At 41.5% G+C, this 19,905-nt stretch overlaps 1 protein-coding gene across 1 annotated transcript in view; it reads left to right on the top strand.

The window, feature by feature from the left end:
* PDZRN3 (PDZ domain containing ring finger 3) overlaps positions 1–19,601 on the top strand; it is a 131,053-nt gene extending 111,452 nt beyond the window's left edge. The window contains 7 exon segments of the mRNA XM_039559130.1: positions 4,355–4,608; positions 6,725–6,812; positions 13,999–14,097; positions 14,650–14,712; positions 14,970–15,071; positions 16,127–16,243; positions 17,159–19,601. Coding sequence (XP_039415064.1) covers positions 4,355–4,608; positions 6,725–6,812; positions 13,999–14,097; positions 14,650–14,712; positions 14,970–15,071; positions 16,127–16,243; positions 17,159–18,709 — 2,274 coding nt within the window. The 3' untranslated portion in view covers positions 18,710–19,601.
* Positions 19,602–19,905: the final 304 nt, after the last annotated feature.

The following is a 19,905-nucleotide window of genomic DNA, read 5'->3' as shown; positions in this document are numbered from 1 at the left end:
TATCCAGAATTAATAGAGGAAGGGGATTTCAACAGGAAGGGTGCCAAATGCCTTGCACAGCTCCAACAGAGAGAAGCCATTGTACATCCAATACCTTACACACTCAAGCACTGGAAAATTATATGGAAAGCCATGTCCTGGTGAGGCAGAGCAAATTCTTCACAAGCCTAAAGAGAAATGAGGTTTTTCCTGTTTGGTTTTTTTTTTGCCTTTCTCCTTGTTGAGAACATCACTGATCACAAATCATCACTGATTTATTTGTTCTTTCTGCTTAATGTGTAGCTACCAATTGAGAGAGATTTGAGAACAGACTCAGGAAGGCACTTGGGTCTTACCAACGCTACACCCATCAAGCTCCTACTGCCTGTTTTTACCCTGTTATCTCCAAAGTAGCACTCAAACTTTTCCAGCCTTTTTCATGGCTCTTAGGAGTTTGATCTCAAACTATATCCACATACTTGTTGCATTCACACCTCCTAAGTTATCATGGGATGTTCCTTAGCAATTCCACCTGATGTTTAGGGTTCCTCAGTGAAGTTCTGCTGCTTCCATTTGGGGCCAGATAAGCATACTGGGTTTTTTTTTTTCTTTCCTTCTTTTCATTAATTCCTGCTTATTTTTCTGACCATTTACATCTTGGAAATAGGAATTGATGAGAGCTCCCTGATCAAAATGAGGGTTTAAGACATCCTTTCCATCTATTTGTTTGCTGGGATCACCCTGTTTGGATTTGTGCCATGGCCTCCCCTGTTCCGCCTTTGGGCATCATCTCTCTTTTTCTCAATTACAAATATACATCACTTCTACCTTAATTGACAGCATTTGCCTTTCCATTATCTCAGTTTGGCCATGGAATGCTGATGGCACACTCGGCTTCATAACTTCTTGCTTTGCTGTTAATATCCTCTCTCAGTCAGAGCCTGAACTGAGGCATTGCAAAAGGAAAACACCCCTTGGCTCCAGTGAGCATCAAATCAAGCTCAAGTGACTATTTTATTTTCATTCTGAGTATTGAAACTCCCAGGAGACACAGACCTCCCAGGATTAGGCCATTTTTGTCCACGGGTTTCTTGCTGCCTCTACAATGTAGATTTTAGGTGGGGTCCTCTCCCCAGCCTACTTCAGTGCAGAAGAATATAACATAGAGTACAAACTATAAAATAAAATACTATAAATGCTATTCTATTTCATAATCAGTGCATAGCTTCTATTAAAAAATACAATAAAATTCAAGCATCCCTTCCTTATTTACTGTCTGGTCTTAATTCAGTGTATTTGTGTCCCTCCCTCATGCAGTGGCTAAACCCACTATCTGGCTGCACCACAAATTTCATCCAAGTCCATTCAGCTCAGTTTAACTCCAGTCACTGCACTTTATCTACAGCTTTCTCCATATTCAGTATATCTCCAGTGCTAAGAAGGTCCAAAAGCTAAGCATTTCACCCTTTCAGACAAGTTAATTTATCCATCTTTTGTGCCATGAAAGATCCCATTGTCTCTGTCACATGGCATGTTCCTAAGAAATTATGCATATTTGTCGTTTTTGGCAGTCTTCTCAAGCCTGGATTTTTTTTCCCCCCTGTGTTATTTCAGATGTAACTGTTTATAAGGAAAAAAACTGCTGAGCACAATTCTCAGCATTAGGAATAAAGTCTATGAATATAAGGTGCCCCCCCCCCTTTTTTTTAACAAAGCAAAGCCATACAGATTGATTTATTTATTTTATTATGTGTTTATTGGCTTTTAAGCACTGGGAATAATTATTTGTCAGTTGTGACAAATTTTCCAGATAGAAACTAACCATGTTAGTATCACCTATTTGCAAGGATCAGGATTAGCCACAAGTACTGAATCTGCACAGACACCAGAAATCAGGCCATTGAGATCATCCCAGGATATTTCTCTTCTGCATCATTTTTGTGCTACTAAAAATAAAAAAACAATACCTGCTACTTTTTCTAGACCAAAAAGCAATTTATCTCTGTTATGCATAAGCAAACTTGGGAATTACTGCTTTTTATTATCCAAATATTTAGCATGTCCATCCTCACTTCTCTTTAATGGAAAATGATATTATTGCTGTGCTGAGATGGGAAATACTTAAAAAAAAAGTAATTACAAACTATTCACTGTTCATTATTTACCCCATATTATAGCAGTCACTGCAGGTTTTTTAGGAACCAGATTCAGAAATGTAATTCCCTGCTGTAAATCGCTTTAAAGCATATTTTTGCATCATTGCATTTTCTTTCATCATTTGTTAGTGCAGTTCTGACCACGTCTCACAGATCAGCGTCCGGCACAGTGGCCAAGGCTGCTGATCAGAACAGGAACCTGCAGAGCTAAAAGGATTCCACTCAGCTGGGGTTGAGGAATCAGTCTCTTGTAAGGGATCCACAGACTGACCCCAAAACCATTCATCATGTGAACAGCTACTGTCCAGAGAATTGTTTGCCTAATATGATGTGGGTGCTGCCACAGTTCATAGAAATACTAACTTCTAAAGGCAAAATCCCTAACCATATCTTTGAAGTGGGTTAAGAAACCCATAATAACAGCAGTACAGTGACTTATACTTTCATTTCACTATAATCATTGTCATCTTATCAAACCCATGGTTTAAAATTGTATACACATCAAATACAGTTCTGCTTGTAGAGTTACCAGTTTACCAACTGAAAGCTGAATACCAGAAAGTTACAAACCTTTTCTGTACAAGGTCCCTCTACAGCAGTAGAGGTTTTATATTAAAATTCAGCTGGCTCATCACCCCAGTTCTAAAATCTGATCCCATGTCCTTCTTCCTGGCTGTGCAGCACCTTCTCTTTTTCATGGCATTATCAGCTTGCAGACAACATAGTCAGGAAACTACTTGGAAATAATTCCTGTAGTAACAATTTATGACACAGTCCAGCCACCACCTGTTCCCTGCATGACATCAAACTGTCCTTGAGGTTATGATTATTTATGTAACAATTGCATAGGAAAGCACAAAGAGGATGCCAGGCCATGGATTTACAGAAATAAAAGTGTCCTAAGGAACCTAAATTAAAATGCGGGCCTGTACTAAGCTGTCTGTAATCCAGGTTCATTACAGCATTTGGGAATGAACTGGAAATTTGTCCTTTGCAGGATTTTACCAGATTTTACTATAAAGATGGAGAAAGGATCTCACATAAATAGTTTCCTGCTCAAGAGTTATTCTGAGAACATTTCTGAAAAACACTACATGCTGCAATTTAGATTATTTTATTTTGATTGCTTGTTGGGTTTAGTTGTACCAAAAAAAAAAAAATTAGGATGCACACAGTAAAATGTGCAACATTTAATTTGCAGCAAATAATAAAACTCAAACCATAATCAGCATTTCCTTTTTCCAGAGAAAACATTATGCTGAACCTAATTTTACAGCCGTACAAACTGTTTTAAAGTAATCTGCTCAATTGGGTGAGTTAATGATATTTAATTTGACCAGGCCAAACTTTACACGCTGTGCATTACTGGGAGCAGTCGTGTGCAGTGCAAGTGTTTGTGTAATGTAAATGTCATGCTAGCACCTTCCATCTCAGCTGGCTTCACTAAAATCCTGGTGTCATCACCTCTCTAAGGTAAACCCAAGATGACAGCAGAAAAAGTGTTATGTGCACAAGGTAATTCAGCAGGAATTTAGCCCTTTCAATCTATTCTGCACTCAAGTTAACCCTCTTTATATCAGCCAGCTTTTTGCCTCGGGCAATATGTTAAGCATGGGCTAAATTCAGTTAGTGTGCTGAGTAATGTTCTCATTCAGGTGGCCCACTTATTTTAATGTGACTAAACATGGCATTACAGTGTGTACTTAGTGCAGTGTGTAAATTCTCTTCTCAGCCCCCCAGTTCCATGGCCTGGCATGTCTAGTGTTATTTCTGTCCACTACTCTAAAATGGAGTTTTTTAGTGCAGTGACTGAGTACCACCATCATGTTTCATCTGAAAAATTGTTTATCAGACACAAACGCATAGTTTTGTAGTTTCAGTTTTGTTCAGCAAAAAGGTGAAGAGTCTAAAAAGCAAACGAAAACTAGAAAAACTGGGGGGGAATCAATAACATGTTGTGTTTGAACAAGGGCTGGGGGATTTCTAATCTGCAAGAAACAAATGGGATGCTGGTTTGTACTTCACCTCAAAGAGCAAGCCCAATAAAATCTTACCAAAATACAAAGCAGAGCAGAGGATTTGTGAAGTTACTGTAGCGAGAGGGGAAAAAGCCAGAGGAACAAGATTGCGGGGCTCGTTCCTGGCACTGGCTGCTCGTACCTTGGGATGGCTGGAAGCTGAGATGGGTCCCTGATGGCTCTGCTGCTTTCTCCCCGCAGGTCAATGGGAAGGATTTATCCAAAGCCACCCATGAGCAGGCGGTGGAAGCATTCAAAACAGCCAAGGAGCCCATCGTGGTGCAGGTGCTGAGGAGGGCCCCGCGCGCCAAGGCCTTCGCCCCGGCCCATGACCCGCAGCTGGTGGATGTGGCCACCCAGACCGACATCACCTTCGAGCACATCATGGCCCTCAGCAAGATGGGCTCGCCCACCCCACCCATCCCCGTGCTGGACCCCTACCTCTTGCCTGAAGAGTAAGTAATGCTTTGCTGAGCCTCAAAAATCCTTGTAACGTGGCACATTACAAGTAGTTCACAACCTCACCTTCACTTGCTGGTAAACATGTAATCCCAGAAGTAGCCAGGATTCATCCACCACTGAGCCATAAGTCACCGCATTTTCATTTTTCCTACACATTAGCAAGACATTACTCACATGAGTAATGCCACTGAGTCACAACATGGCCTCATAAAACTCTTTTTTTGCTGGCATTTGATGGATAAAGTTATTGCATTTTGTAATTCCTCTCACTGCCTCTTTGGGTTGCTTATGTTTTAACTTTGTTTTTTATGGCTGCCATAAATTGTGTAATGCTAAGAGCTGCTACATTCTGTTCCAGTGTATTAATTACTTTATTATAACCCTGCAGCGCTGTTACTCGAATAAGTTATTTTCTAGGACTAAAATTACTTACCAGTGTTGTCATGGATGTTTTAGAATCAAATTTTAATTATTGTTAATGGTAATTTGATGCTTTTGTACTTACAAATACAAATGACAATTATCTCCTGGCGCACACACCCCCCGCCCTCACATGCTGTTCGAGAGGAAAACAGCTCCCCAAGGAGCCCCTGCAGATTGCCTGTCATCCTGCCACACATCTCCACAGGGAACAGGGAATAGAAAGGATTCTGACCCTCTCAGTAGCTGTGTGTGAGAGACTGATCTGGTCAAGCCACAGCAGTTCCTGGGTTTGAGGTGAACTGCACACGGTGAGAGGCAGGACTGGTGTGCACGCACCCCCAGTGCACCTCTCCAGAGATCCCTGCCAGCACTCCTGGGAAACAGGGTTTGACTATAAGCAGGCACTGATCCTGCACTGCTCCTGAGCGACTTTCACAGCACATTGACTTTCACACATTGAGCCAGGACCATTCTGTGTGCAGTGTCTATTCCTCTCATGGCTCTCTCTGCTGATACTTGAAGGATGGTTCCAGCAGATATTCCAACAGAGCCACCAATTCCCAGCCCATTGAAAATTCAAGCACAGCAGCACGATTTAGTGGAAATACTTGACAAGAGGCTGTAGCTTTGAGCTTTCAGTGAGCAGACATCAGGGCTTGGAGCCTGTGGAGAGGACATGATTATTCCTAGAGCCTCAACACTGCACACTCCCAACCTCATCTGCAGGAGGAGCTTTCAGTACCTCTGACTTGCCAACTGCAAAACCAGTTACATTAAGAAAACGGCAAAGATTAATTCCTGATGAATCATTTAGGAAGAAATTCTTCCCTGTGAGGGTGGTGAGGCCCTGGCACAGGTTACCCAGAGGAGCTGGGGCTGCCCCATCCCTGGAAGTGTCCAAAGCAGGTTGGAGCAACCTAGGATAGTGGAAGGTGTCCCTGCCCATGGCAGGGGTGGAATGAGATTAAGGTGCCTTCCACCCTGAACTATTCCATAATTCTATCATTCTATAATTTAGGTTACAACATGCCTGCATTATTCCAGCTCAGCCCTGTCAACTTCATATTGTTCCTTAATCATTAGACAGATCCCAGCTGTTGGATCACCAGTGCCCTTCCTCTGAGCTGGAGGTGTTGGTGTTCCCTCACAGCCCTTCTCATGCGATGGCCCACACTCAGCTCTCTGGGTGTGCTGTCAGCCAGCATGTGAAAGCAGAGTCATTTTTTCCTAGTTTCCTCTCACTTCTCCCAGTTCCATTCAGATAAATCTCGCCTGCCTCTAACAACTTGACTATCTTAGCCAATTAGCAGATGCTGTTACATAAATAGCCTCAGACATGTATCTAGTTAACAGAGAATTAGAGGGAGTTTACTTTCACTGCAGATAAAACTATCCAGCACAGAAAACGGTGATCACAAGAGCATTACTCTGCTTACAACTTCCAAAGTATAGGCAGTGGAAGTGTGGGAGAGCTCAAGCAGTAAAAAGCAGCAGGCTGTCCTCCTACAAATACATGGAATTTTCATTTAAAACACTTACAGGGGTAAGTAGTGTAGCTTATAGAATTAACCACATGCAGCTCCTCAGTGTGGGGGTTAGTCCATCATCTCCCTACAAGCTCGGAATGCATTAACAAGTTCCACTAAAGTCCTGAGTGCTGCCCTAAAAAATACCTTTTTTTTCCAGCCATCCATCCGTGCATGAATACTATGACCCAAATGACTACATGGGAGGAATTCATCAAGAAATGGACCGGGATGAGTTGGAATTAGAGGTACTTAATCTGAGCAACTATTTCATTTCCGTGTGCACCTCAAGGTCTTTGAATTATATACAGTGAAAAGACTTTTCAAAGCAGATATTTGTGATAACATTGTTCACTAGTTGCTGATACCTTTATCAGTCCTCTGAACTGTGAGCCAGGCACTGATGATCTTCAGCTAACAAATTAACATAAATAATGAAGTCATTGATTCCTATAATTAAATTCTGTGTAAGTGTGCTGATTTAGGCTTTCTGAAAATCTGGAAGGCTTTGCTGAGTGGCAGGACCTGTTCTACATAACCACAGTAAAAATGTGTGAGTTTCCCTTAAATATTCCCTGGCTGAGAAACAGATGTTCTTGATCATACAATTCAGAAGTATGTTAAGTTTACAAGACAAGGCCAGGATAGATTTGCCACTATACTAAGCTGTTCCTCCCTTTTTCATTACTTAAGTGACATATGTATACATATGAAATTACAGATAATAAAAGTTGAACCAGTCATGAAGGTATGAAAGTCCATTTACCTGCCAAATCTTTAAAAATCACTTTTGGTTTTAGTGCTTGTATATTCCATCAGAAGTTCATCTTCAATTTTCTCATTCCTAATTTTAATAACCTGCTCCCAAAGCATTCAAAGTGCAGCACATAAATTGTGGGGCTCTGCAAGATACTTAAGCAATACTGACCCAGTGAAGTGGTTTTAATTATTTTGTAATAAATAGTAGCAAAGTATCCCAATAGTTCCAAATACTGCCAGCAATGTCTGAGCCAGCTGATTCATCCAAGATTTTCAGTAAGAGAATATTTTATACCCTTAGCTAGCTTGCGCTTCTGATTTCTTAGATCCTGGTCCTGCTAACACTTATTTGTCAAAGCAAGCAGTGCTGCCCTGCCTGAAGCTCTGCTTAAATCAGTGGTAGATTTATCAACAGCTTCAGTGGGAGCAGAGTTCAGTCGTTCTGTGAGCATGGGGTTGTTTCCTTCTATAAAAGTGTTTGCAGGATCAAGGACTAAAACCCCATAAAAAGTTCGCAAGGCGTTCTCAAATTCTGCAGATCTGGTAGCAATTCATCTCTGTATACAAACGTAAATCAAAGGCAGGATAAAATCAAAGTGCCAGTAAAACAAATGCTACTTAGGAGACTTCAAGGCCTTACTTTTCAAACAAGGGCCTTTTTCCTTCTCTTAAATAAAAACAAATATAGATTTCAGTCTCAAAGAAAAATGTAGAACAAATTGGTATTTTCTACCACTATCTTTCCAAAATCTACTTTTTAGGAAATGTAATATTGTGGATAAATTATAATGCTTCCATCAGAAGGTCAACCAGTTGAGCTGAAAACAGTTTAAACACACGCACTCCAGTAGCCAAACCTTAATATGCCTTAAACCACAACATTAATAATTTTGACATTGATATAGTACTTGATGGCAAAAGGTGATCAGCTCAGTAACACAGGCAGATGAACATTAGGAAAGTTGCTGTAGCCTAATAGTATTTCCTTAAAAACCACTAAAGATTCCTGTTCAAATTGTAAAGACTATGATCAATGGTAAGGTCAAAGTGCTAACAGGGACTCAACTGGCTGGTTGCTTTTTTGTTTGCCTTTTGATAGATATGTTTTAAAAGACCACAAAGGCACTGTTTCATTGACTGCAGCAGGAATGTCGAAAGTAAGAAAGCCATCAAGTCAGCCTTCTGGGTTTCTATGTCTATAAAATGTGCTTTGAATTTAAATCAGAAGCTCCTCATCTAAACTTTTATGGTCTATAACTGACTGGTTAGTGATTTGTAACAAGTAAACAAGACAAAAAAGGTGAAATAGCCAAGTTCACAACAAACCTCCAATGTAAATATCCATAGGAAGGAATTTATGCTGGCAGTATTGCTGAGGTGCCAAAATTGTTTTCTTGGTTTTATCTCTCAACATTTGTCTTAGAATTGATGACTCAGAGGTAACTGCCATATATTCTCTACTACAAAAATAAATAAATACCATTTATTTTCTTTTGAAGTTTACATGCCACGAGTAAAGAGGAACTAAATTGTGAACTCCTATTTTATTATAAATTAAAAGTACATTCATTCTTCATTGAGGCCCAGCTAGAAGTCATTTCAGGCTCATAAAGGAAGAATAATGTCACTCCAGGGTTCCCCAGCAGTGTTATGCATTAATATGTTTATTCAGACAAGTCTGTCCAGCTGTCAGACACAGCCCAAGCGAGGGATCTTTCCGTGGAACTTTCTCACATTACAAAGGAGAACATTCTACATCAAAAAGGGGCCTGTTCCCTCCCATTTGACTTTCTGTCTTCACCCTTCCCAATACGCAACTTGCACGTAGGTCTTTCTTTCCAAGAAAAGAACTGAACTCAACTGAGTGGTTAGTTGAGAGTCAGTGAAGCTTGGAGATGAAAATTACATGAAATGTTTGCTACTGCTGAGAAATTTCCCTCTGATACTCTCACTCAGTCTTGGACAGAAATGAAGCATTCATGTCAAAAGACTGAAGGAGGACACCAAATTCGTTCAAAGAGCTTTTTGCCCACCCAGTGCACAACTCCCAGAGTTCCCAGCACAAAACCACAACAGCTGATCAGCAAAAGATGAACACCCTGAGCACCAAAATCTGTGCTTCAAAATCTGAAATTAATACTCCACTGCTTTTAGGAAACCATGAATAAAAGCTGAGTACCAGGGTTTCAAACTCTCCCCTTTGCTGTACTTTCTACTTTGGCTGAAACTTTGTTTTACTTCTCCAATAATCTGTTTGCAAGGGAGGCGAGAGGCGACTCTGAACACGGGAATTGGAAGGCTCCATCACAGGCACTCTGCAATTTTTATTCCATTCCGGTTTGCAAAGCATTTCAAAGCATCTTTTATGTGAATATATTTCTTCTCTATGAAAACTCCAGCTCTGCAGGGAGCTGCACTGATCAGGAGCTTCTCAAGGCATTGCTGTGTCTCTGAATACAAAGAGCTGCAGCCCGAGCAGGCCTGCTTCAGGCAGTGATTGAATATGTAAAGGTTTGAAAAGCTTCACAGCTGTACTTTCTAACACAAATATTTGTATGTTCTTTGTTTGGAACAAATGCAAAAGTGGTAAAACATTTCATCTGGCTCACAAGCCAGCAATGAAAGGTTGTTCTCCCTCGGCTCTGTAGAGGGTTTTAGCTTGGCCTCAACACCTCGTGCTGTGTGAGAAAGGTCTGAATCATGGAGCACTGCCCATCTGCTTGGCAGAGAGCCTGGGCATCCTCCAAGTTACCATAGTGAGGCATCCCAAACCTCTTTTCATCAGGGTGAGAAACACTTTTCTTCAGCCTTCCCCAGCACCACTGCTGACTAATGCTGGTCCAGCCTCTATGGTCTGACAGAGAATTCCCATCACAGAGCTGGGCTGCCAGAGAAAGCTCCAGGTAGATTTCTACTTCTCTAGGGCAAAGGATTCTGGAAAGAAAACCTGGTTTTATAGTATTTTCTCCTTTGAAAAGCAAAGGGTTGGGATTTTTTTCCATTTACCTGCGTTGAAAACCACATTGATATGAAACTACAAATCAAAAGATTACTTTCCAAAGTCAAGAAAGCATGAGCAAGATTCTTCCTCCTGCAGTGGCAGGGTCAGTTGCCAAAAGGTAGCGAGAGGGCCTTGTGCAGTATAAAAGGAAATAGTTCTTTATATTTATTTCCCTGACTTTCTTTTCCATGAAACCTATTAATGGAACAGCAAAAAAGGGGCCCTGCTGGTCAGATAATGGCAGAGGTCAGTACAGGATAAAAAACCCACCACATCTTACAAAGAGAGGGAGAAGGACAGAGCACTTATCATGCAAGCTGGGGATGAGGCTTTCTGAGTGACTGAACTATTTTTACCCATTGCTGTCACTTCAGATCTCTACTGCTCATTTCTGTCTTGTTAGAGAAAGGACTCTGATTTTTTTAAATTTGCAGACAGGCCATAATTCTAAATCAGCAGTACAATAATTCAATAATCCTCTGCAAATGAAGGATCTTCTAAGCTTATAGAGGTTAATTTACTATTATCACTTGCTCCTAACTCATTATGATGAGTGGTTGCAGGTATAATGTCACAGGGCATGTTCATTTCTTCTTGTCTTGCTGCAAATGCCAGATGGATTTCAGCAACCAGCTCTGTGAGCCCTCCTTGGCTCTGCATTTGATGAGGAGCCAATAATCTTTCAGACACTTCTCTTGCAAAGACTATTTTGAAAGAGCATCCAAATCCTCCTTTGAACATCTCTCAAAATGTCACTTTTACCTGATCTGAAGAAGCAGATTTGAATTATCTGTGAGTGTAAAAATTCTCACAGATGGAATTTTTACATTTATCGTATTAACCCAGCCCAAACATTCCCGCACTTCATGGATAGCACCTCTGCCTGCCAGCTGCTTTCTGTGGATCCAGAGAGGGTGTGGAATAACCTCAGTGTGTCCCTTCCACGGCCCAGGAATGCAGCCCCTAAGACAGAACTGTAAGAAATGGCAAGTCCTGTGGCATTACAAACAGGGGAAATTACACCTTTAAAGTTCTCCAGGCCCGTATTAATTCCTCTGCTTAATTAATTCCTGGTACAATTATTCAGGCTGCCATAATACCTGTACTTGCAGGTCCCACTTTTCTGTTTTCCCCTTTCATGTATCTCTGCATTACACAGACTTGCCTCTGAATATGGAAAATATTACCTTTGCTTTGAAGACTCTGGTGTTGATTCTTCAACTCCAACTGGAATTGCACACTTTTATCTCTCAAATATTTCAAACCTTTATGATTATATTAAAACTTCACTGATGCAAAGACCCATAGAAAGCAGCTGTTCCTATGTTTAAGTTCATAAAATTATCATATTTGGGTAGCATCAAATCCACTTCTCTCTTCCTACCAAGGACTAGAGGGATTGTACCCAAGAGTAAGTCTGTCAACTAACTACTCATAAAAATTCAGGTTCTAAACATCTGCTCTATAAATTTTTTTTCTCTAGCTTTTTTTGCTGCTTTCTTTCTGAGTATGTTTTTAAACGACAGATAGCTCTTTTCCTTTCAAAATATATATTATTTAGTTTACCAGGTGATTTATTACCTTCCAGTATATCACAGGTGATGTCTCAGATGGTACAATTTAAACTCATACTTTATTTTTAATTATGATACCCTTTGTAATCCTACACTGTTGCAAAAATACCTATTGTTAGTCAAAACATGTGGCAAGTAAGAATGAAAATACGAGCTCACTCCCTCCTTTTCTTCCACTCCAAGTGCTTGTAGTTACACAGGATCTATTAAAGCAATGGCCAAAGTCACCATATATTTCTGTTTGGTTTTGAGGGATTTTTTTTAACATTATATATATATTTTTTCACTGCCAGTATGGCAAGCAGTAGAATAAGCCACAGCACAAATTTCTTGCCACGTTTTCAAATCAATAAAGTATGTAAAAACATTCCTGAAGATAATGAAACTTTTTGTTAAAGTATGCAGGGAATATGGGAATCGTTCTAGACCTGGGTTAGGCTCAATCCACAAGTTCCCACCTCATCCCCAGTTCATTCCATGGTTAAATGCAGGATAAACCCATTGACTGCAGTGGCATTCTCGAGGATCAGCTGAGATCAGAATTAATCCACTTTGTCTCATCTTCCTTGTGAAGAATCTCCATCTCCTCTCTAGAAAGCTCCAAAGCTTTAGAAATCTGAAGAAAACCCCGCTATTAAAGCATTGTGTTCAAACCTTTAAGTAACAAAAGAAGGGGGGGACAGCACAGCAGTTCACCGTGGATACTATTGATTGAAACCACTTAAATACCAGCTGAAATGTCACTGACATTTACAGCTACGCTTCTTTAAGGGGAAAAAAAAAAAAGAAATTACACATGTTGACAAGTAAATAACATGAGATTGCTGATCTTGGCAGCTGTCATCTAGACACACCAATAAATTATTCATATCAGCTTGTTTTATTGTCTTGCCCCTTCCAAATGGCACAGCAACAGAGATGTCAGAAATAAGGAGCTGTGTTATCAGGACTTTTCCTCTGGAATGAAGGGTCCAAGCACAAACACACAGTGCAGGGTCTGCCTTAGGGATGGGACAGCCCTCAGATCCCACTGTGTCCCTTTGCCTGGTCCCACTTTTCCCTTCGCAACAGAGCCCAGATTTGCCGCCTCCATCCTGCTTGGCCTGAGGAGGAGCAAGACCTTGCCAAGCCTCACTCACTCCCCTCACCTGAGGAAATAAAAACACAACTGCAGGTGCTCTCACACCTCTGTCTGTGCAGCAAAATCCTTCCTTCCCACGGCAGCATCCTCAGGACCAGCACAGCAGTCACAGCAAGTTGGTTAAACACGTTAAACCTCTGGGATATCCCTCAGAAGCAAGAGGACAGGACTGAAAGATGCTACAGGAATGGTCACTGCTCACCAGTCAGGAACATCCCAGAGCCTGGGGGTAGCTCCATGGATTTTATAATCCTCCCTACCACCAGTGTCACACAGCAGCAGCACAGAAGGAAAAAAAAAAAAAATAACCCTCAGGAATTCCTCGTGGAAAAACAAGCCTAGAGGAAGAAGATACACTTTTAAGATGGCTTAAATGTCTCCAAGATGAACAAGACCGCCATGACCTGCTGAAGCCAAGCACTTGCAAGATATTGAAATGCTTATTATATTTCTATTAGCAGTACCAAATGCTTTGCTGACAATACATTGATCTTCAGTCACACTTTTGAGAAATTTATTAGATTACTCCATGAAAATTATACAATTTAAAGTAATAGAGTATTATAGTTTTTTCTGAAAAGCCAGAGAATTTCCCTGCTTATTAGTAAATATGTATCAGCTGTGACAAATATTGAAATCATACTTTATAAGTATTTTAGCCTTTGAAGTCTTACCACTACATGAAATATAGGTAATTTTTCTTCCTTATGATCAATAAAAGGTCTATTTTCAAAATGACTTCATATTGATTGAAGGGTCAAAAATGTCCCAGGTATTGATTGTGTGCATATAATCACGTTTTGCTCAGTAAGTTAACCTCGTCTACAAGTGAAATGAAAAGACATCCACTATATCACTTAAGCAAAATATTTTCATTGCATTTGAAAAATTGCTTCCATCAGTCACCTGTGTCTCACTGACAATGTATTTTCTTTTTTTTTTTTTTTTTTAAACCTCAGGAAGTGGATTTACATAGAGTGAACAGCCAGGACAAGCTTGGCCTTACTGTCTGTTACAGAACAGATGATGAAGATGACATGGGTATTTATGTGAGTGAGGTAAGATTGAGCTGCTTTCCATAAGATACCATTTATCTTTCCAGCTGCATTGTTGGGCAGTTAGGACATTCATCCTCTGTTTGTACCATGTTGGATAAACAGCCCAAAATGCAGTAATTGGAAGAAATCTAATTATTTTCCTTTTCTCCAAACTGAGTGCAATCCTGCTCCCACTGAAGTCAAATTTCATTATATTAACAATGTTCCATTTCAAATGAGGCCTTCAGAGTATTTTCATATATTCCCCCTTTAATTTTTGTTCTTGATTATTCCTGAAACAATATAAATTATAAAAAACACCACACATTTTTATTTGCAAACATCTGGGGCCCATTTGTCTCTCTTTGTCCCTTTCCATGAAAAAAGCTGCATTTTAGACATCAACATTTTTTTACCATGCAGATCCATTTCAAATTATTTGCACCAGTTTAGGGAAAGAACCTCATAACTAAATCTAAAACCTTCCATTAAAATGCGCCACTCAGGAAATAAGGGGAAGTAAATACTGAGCTCCCAAACCTGCAGAGCACTCAGAGTTCCCTTAATTTGCAGATTGATCCCAACAGCATCGCTGCGAAAGACGGGCGGCTCCGAGAAGGGGATCGCATCATCCAGGTACGTGTGGGAAGTGCTCCAAGTGCCCTAAACCCCAGAATTCCACTTCCTGCCCTCATAACAAGGCTCTGCCCATGCCATGCAGGGGGATGGAACAGCATCACATGTCCAAACCACCACACTTGCCCCGCACTTCTCTGCACAAGGCTGGGGGTGTATGCATGGATCCATCCAGCCAAGCATTTCCATGGAGCTCGGCACAGCAGCATCCAGGTGTGCCCATGAAGACACTTCACGGTGTTGTTTTTTCTTTAAAGATCAATGGCATCGAGGTGCAGAACCGAGAGGAAGCTGTGGCACTTCTCTCCAGCGAGGAGAGCAAGAATATCTCCTTACTTGTGGCAAGACCAGAAATTCAGGTACAGTAGCAACAAAAAACCATCACTTGAGTCTTAAAACAGTTGCTGTTTTGTAGAAAGAAGTTCTTTCAAATTGTTTAACCTGCCTAAATCTACCATCTACCTAAAACCATATTATACACGGTTTGACTGCACATGTATATATGGTCTAAAATAATGGAATTCAGCAGTCATGGTACTTACATACATATTTTATATTAAAGTTCAATTTCTAAGACATGTGGTGATTTATATTGCTGCAGTGCTATTACAAACATCAGTGCATGGTATTATGAATGGTTTTGAGTCACAGTTTTGAAGAACATGCTGAACTCTTAATTCCTATAGCTATTGATTATTCATTCATTAAAACACCTATTATTCAGCACTTCATATACCATCTCTTAAAGTACTTGAATACTGTCAAGAAGCCTCCTCAGCTGTAATAAAAGGTTGAACCAGATCCCTTTGTAGAGCAGGGATTAGCACAACAAAGCTGTTGAACAAACAGCCCGGAGCACCATTGTTTGATCTGTCTCTGCTCCTGGTGCTGGGAGAGCAGCCCTTGCCAGAGCACCTGGAGATCAGGATCACGACTGTCCTCTTATCCTGGATATTTCTGATCTTTCCCATGGGGATAATTGGGAATGGGAGTAAAAATGTCCTACGGACCCCAGCCAGATTTTCCTTCCGCTGTTTGATGCTGCCTCACAAGAGGTGTTCAAGCTTTGGGCTCTGGAGTATTTTTGTACATCCTAATCAAGTTGTGCACAAACCAAGACTGCCCCAACTCTTAGAAGTATTTCCTCGGATCAAAAGACTGTTCATATGTAAAGGGCTGTTGAAGATAAAACCGTGCTGCTGGAGATGGAGGCAGCTGTGGGAGGAGGTAGCACAGTCAATAATACCTGCACTTAGCACAAGGACAGGCTCTTTCCCAGGACACGGCAGCGCTGGCACAGGAAGGAATCTCCTGAGATTTCCCAGCCACTGTCCACAAAGAAAAACCGTAATTTATGTCAGTCGTCATTCTTTTGACAATGATTGGTTTGTTTTTTCCCTCCCTTTTCACACAGCTGGATGAAGGATGGATGGATGATGACAGAAATGATTTTCTGGATGACTTGCACATGGACATGTTAGAGGAACAGCACCACCAGGCAATGCAATTTACTGCCAGCATGCTTCAGCAGGTACTGCCCTTCTGGTGTGCAGGGCTGTCAAACTTCCCACTGCACTCAATATTCCAATCTTGAACTTGGCTGAATACACTTAGTGTCTCAATGACACTAAGACAAGCCAAAAGGACTTTCTGTAAAATCAAGATATTACATGACTGTCCACAACTTCATCTTGGGGACCAAAATGTTTTAAAATAGTACCTTTTGTGCTTTGCTCCTTACCACAACATGATCACAATTCTTGGAAATCCCCTGTCACTGTAGTCACTGAGAGAAGTACGGGGTGTATGGTGGATAGAGCAGACAGAGGGCTGTCTTACAGAATATCTCCTATTTGATGTGCATGCACAGACTGGAAACAGCCTTCCAAAACCTAGAAACTCAAATAGAGAACTCAGGCAACTGACTGAACTAAGATCTATATAAGGGGAGAAAGGCAAAGAAGATGTTTTTACATTACAGATTTTATGTAGGGCCACAGATACGGGCTTATATTCTCCATCATTCTGCTATGATTAAAGCAATTCCTCAGTTTTTGCCTAGACATTTTTTCTGAAGTTTTCTAGAACTCTACATCCTCTGCGGCATCCCCATGTTCTGAGGAGACATGCTCTCACTTTGGCACTGCAGGAGAACTGGATATCATTGTGCACCCTAAGTGGGAGAAGAAACATTTTGAAAATGTGACTTCTACCAGTGTTGCTGCATAGGTGAAACCCAGACCTCAGGTTCTTCTGAAAAGGACACCCACAGCAGGCTGTGGGTTTGGTCACCTTTTCTCTTGAGTTCTTAATAATACTCTTTCCATATAAGAGGCTGAAAGTGTAAAAAGTGACAGGTTAAGAGAACTATTTAAAAATAAACACCTTGAAATATGTCATGTGCTTGCAATAATTTTTTTTTCTGTCCTGCTCTTTCTGTTGTTAGAAGAAGCACGAGGAAGATGGAGGCACCACAGACACAGCCACTATTTTGTCCAACCAGCACGAGAAGGACAGTGGTGTGGGGCGCACGGATGACAGCACTCGCAACGATGAGAGCTCTGAGCAGGAGAACAATGGGGACGATCACACCACCTCCTCCAACACTTTGGGCAGCCAGAAGAAGCTGACCTACAGCCATGACACCCTGGGAAGTGGGGACATGCAGTTCAGCAATGAGTCGTTCATCTCAGCTGACTGCACCGACGTCGACTTCCTCGGCATCCCCGTGGACGAGTGCGAGCGGTTCCGGGAGCTGCTGGAGCTGAAGTGCCAGGTGAAGTCTGCCAACCCCTACAGCCTGTATTACCATAACAGCACCCTGGAGATGAGCAAAAGCGACCAAGAGAGTGTTGACAGAGAGCTGGAGATGCTCAACGAGGAGCTGCGCAACATTGAGCTGGAGTGCCTGAACATCGTGAGAGCCCACAAAATGCAGCAGCTGAAGGAGCAGTACCGGGAGCCCTGGATGCTGCACAACAGCGGCTTCCGAAACTACAACACGAGCATTGATGTCCGCAGGCACGAGCTCTCGGACATCACCGAGCTGCCCGAGAAGTCCGACAAGGACAGCTCGAGTGCCTACAACACGGGCGAGAGCTGCCGGAGCACTCCGCTCACGCTGGAGATCTCCCCTGACAATTCCCTGCGCAGAACTGCAGAAGGCATTAACTGTCAAGGTAATGAGGGGACAGTGGCATATAATGTCTCCCAAAAGAATTTGTTTGCCGGCTCAGAAAGCCATGAATCCAGCGCTGGTAAATGCCACGCCTCCGCTAAAGATCCTGACCTCGGCAAGCAGCTGGAGAGCAAGGAGAGAAAAGGCAGCGATGGCAGCAAAAGCCCCACTCACGGTCAGAAACCCTCGGGCTCCTACGTGTCCCCATACCACCACTCTCCCTATAAACACGCTCACATCCCTGCCCATGCCCAGCACTACCAGAGCTACATGCAGCTGATCCAGCAGAAATCCGCTGTGGAATATGCACAGAGCCAGATGAGCCTGGTGAGTATGTGCAAGGACTTGGCCTCGGGCCAGAGCGAGCCCAGGATGGAGTGGAAAGTGAAGGTCAGGAGCGACGGGACACGCTACATCACCAAGAGGCCGGTGAGGGACAGGCTGCTGAGGGAACGGGCCATAAAGATCAAGGAGGAGCGCAGTGGGATGACCACGGATGACGATGCCATCAGTGAGATGAAGATGGGCCGTTACTGGAGCAAGGAGGAGAGGAAGCAGCACTTGGTGAAAGCAAAGGAGCAGAGGAGGCGGCGGGAGTTCATGATGCAGAGCAGGTTAGAGTGCTTAAAGGAGCAGCAAGGTGCAGAGGAGAAGAAGGAGATGAACATCATTGAACTGAGCCACAAAAAAATGATGAAGAAGAGAAATAAAAAAATATTTGACAATTGGATGACAATCCAAGAACTGCTAACCCATGGAACAAAATCACCGGACGGCACGCGGGTGTACAATTCCTTCCTGTCAGTGACTACTGTATAATCAATCCCCAGTGCTAAATTATGTACATAAAACACTACCAGTGGGGTAGGAATCAATGCCTCGTTCAATGTGGCAAGATTTTTGTATATAAGATACAGTCACCAAGTTTATAGTTCAAATACTGAACTCTACAGCCGTGGGTGCCAGGATCTCCATTCTGCGGTGGAGAGGAAGCTTGCCCATCTCCTTCAAAGGCAATATTAGCAGTGCTTTTTGGAATACTGATTGTACTTTTTTACTTGTTACCTTTTACATGATGTGCTTAAATATCAGAAATGTATTAACCATACTTACACAGGTAATTTGCTTAAACTATATTCATATTAAAAGGTACCCGTGCTTTTCTTTACCTAAAAAAAAAATGCAAGAAATCCACAAGAGCATCTGCACATATGTATTTTTTTTTTTTGTGAAACCATATTTTGTGATATTATTTTGCTGTTGTTCACTTCTACACAGAGAGCTGTTTATCAATACTTAGCTCAAGGTTTAAACTCAGAATTAGAGTCATTCTCTTGTAATATTTAACATTTATCAAACAGCAGTTTTTATAGAGTTATGCTCAACATTTAAACATTTTTCTCTTTAAGGTTTCTGAAGAAAGTATAGAGGTTTCATCTGAAAAGCCTGAGGCAAAGTACACTATAATGCAGCTTTAAAGGATTTTAAAGCATGTTTGCAAATGTTGCAACCTATTGAAGAAACGTGCATGTACAGCTAATTTGTTTATATAAGACAGTTTGTGGAATTTGAAAAGCCCATGGTAGTAACTGTTTGCTTTATAGATTTGAATGTATTGAATTATAAAAGCAGTTTCATGAAATCATCATTAGCTACAAACATTAACAAGTAAAATGAAGTAAAATAAATTATTGTTTTATATTTCAAACGATTTTAAATTCTTTTTTATTCCCTTCTGGTTTCACCACCTGGAATATAATTTTATGGAGTGTAGCTCCTGTGGTGCAGAAGTGGCTGGACAGCCACTGGAGCCAAACCTGAGGGAATAATTGCCCTCCTGACTTTGGGGGGGAATTTGGATTGAGGTTTTCTTGAGGGAAGAGGCAAGGGAGAAGCACAAGGGTTATCAAGAGTAAAATCCAGCAGTGCCTATCTTCAGCTCACAAGGTATTTAAGGTGACTTGTAAGAAAGAAATAGAAGATCTGCTCTCCTGCTTTGCTTTGTGGTTTCTTAG

Source organism: Corvus cornix, chromosome 12 (genome assembly GCF_000738735.6).
Source record: "Corvus cornix cornix isolate S_Up_H32 chromosome 12, ASM73873v5, whole genome shotgun sequence".
NCBI classification, from domain to species: domain Eukaryota; kingdom Metazoa; phylum Chordata; class Aves; order Passeriformes; family Corvidae; genus Corvus; species Corvus cornix.
This window is presented reverse-complemented; position numbering and strand designations above follow the sequence as displayed.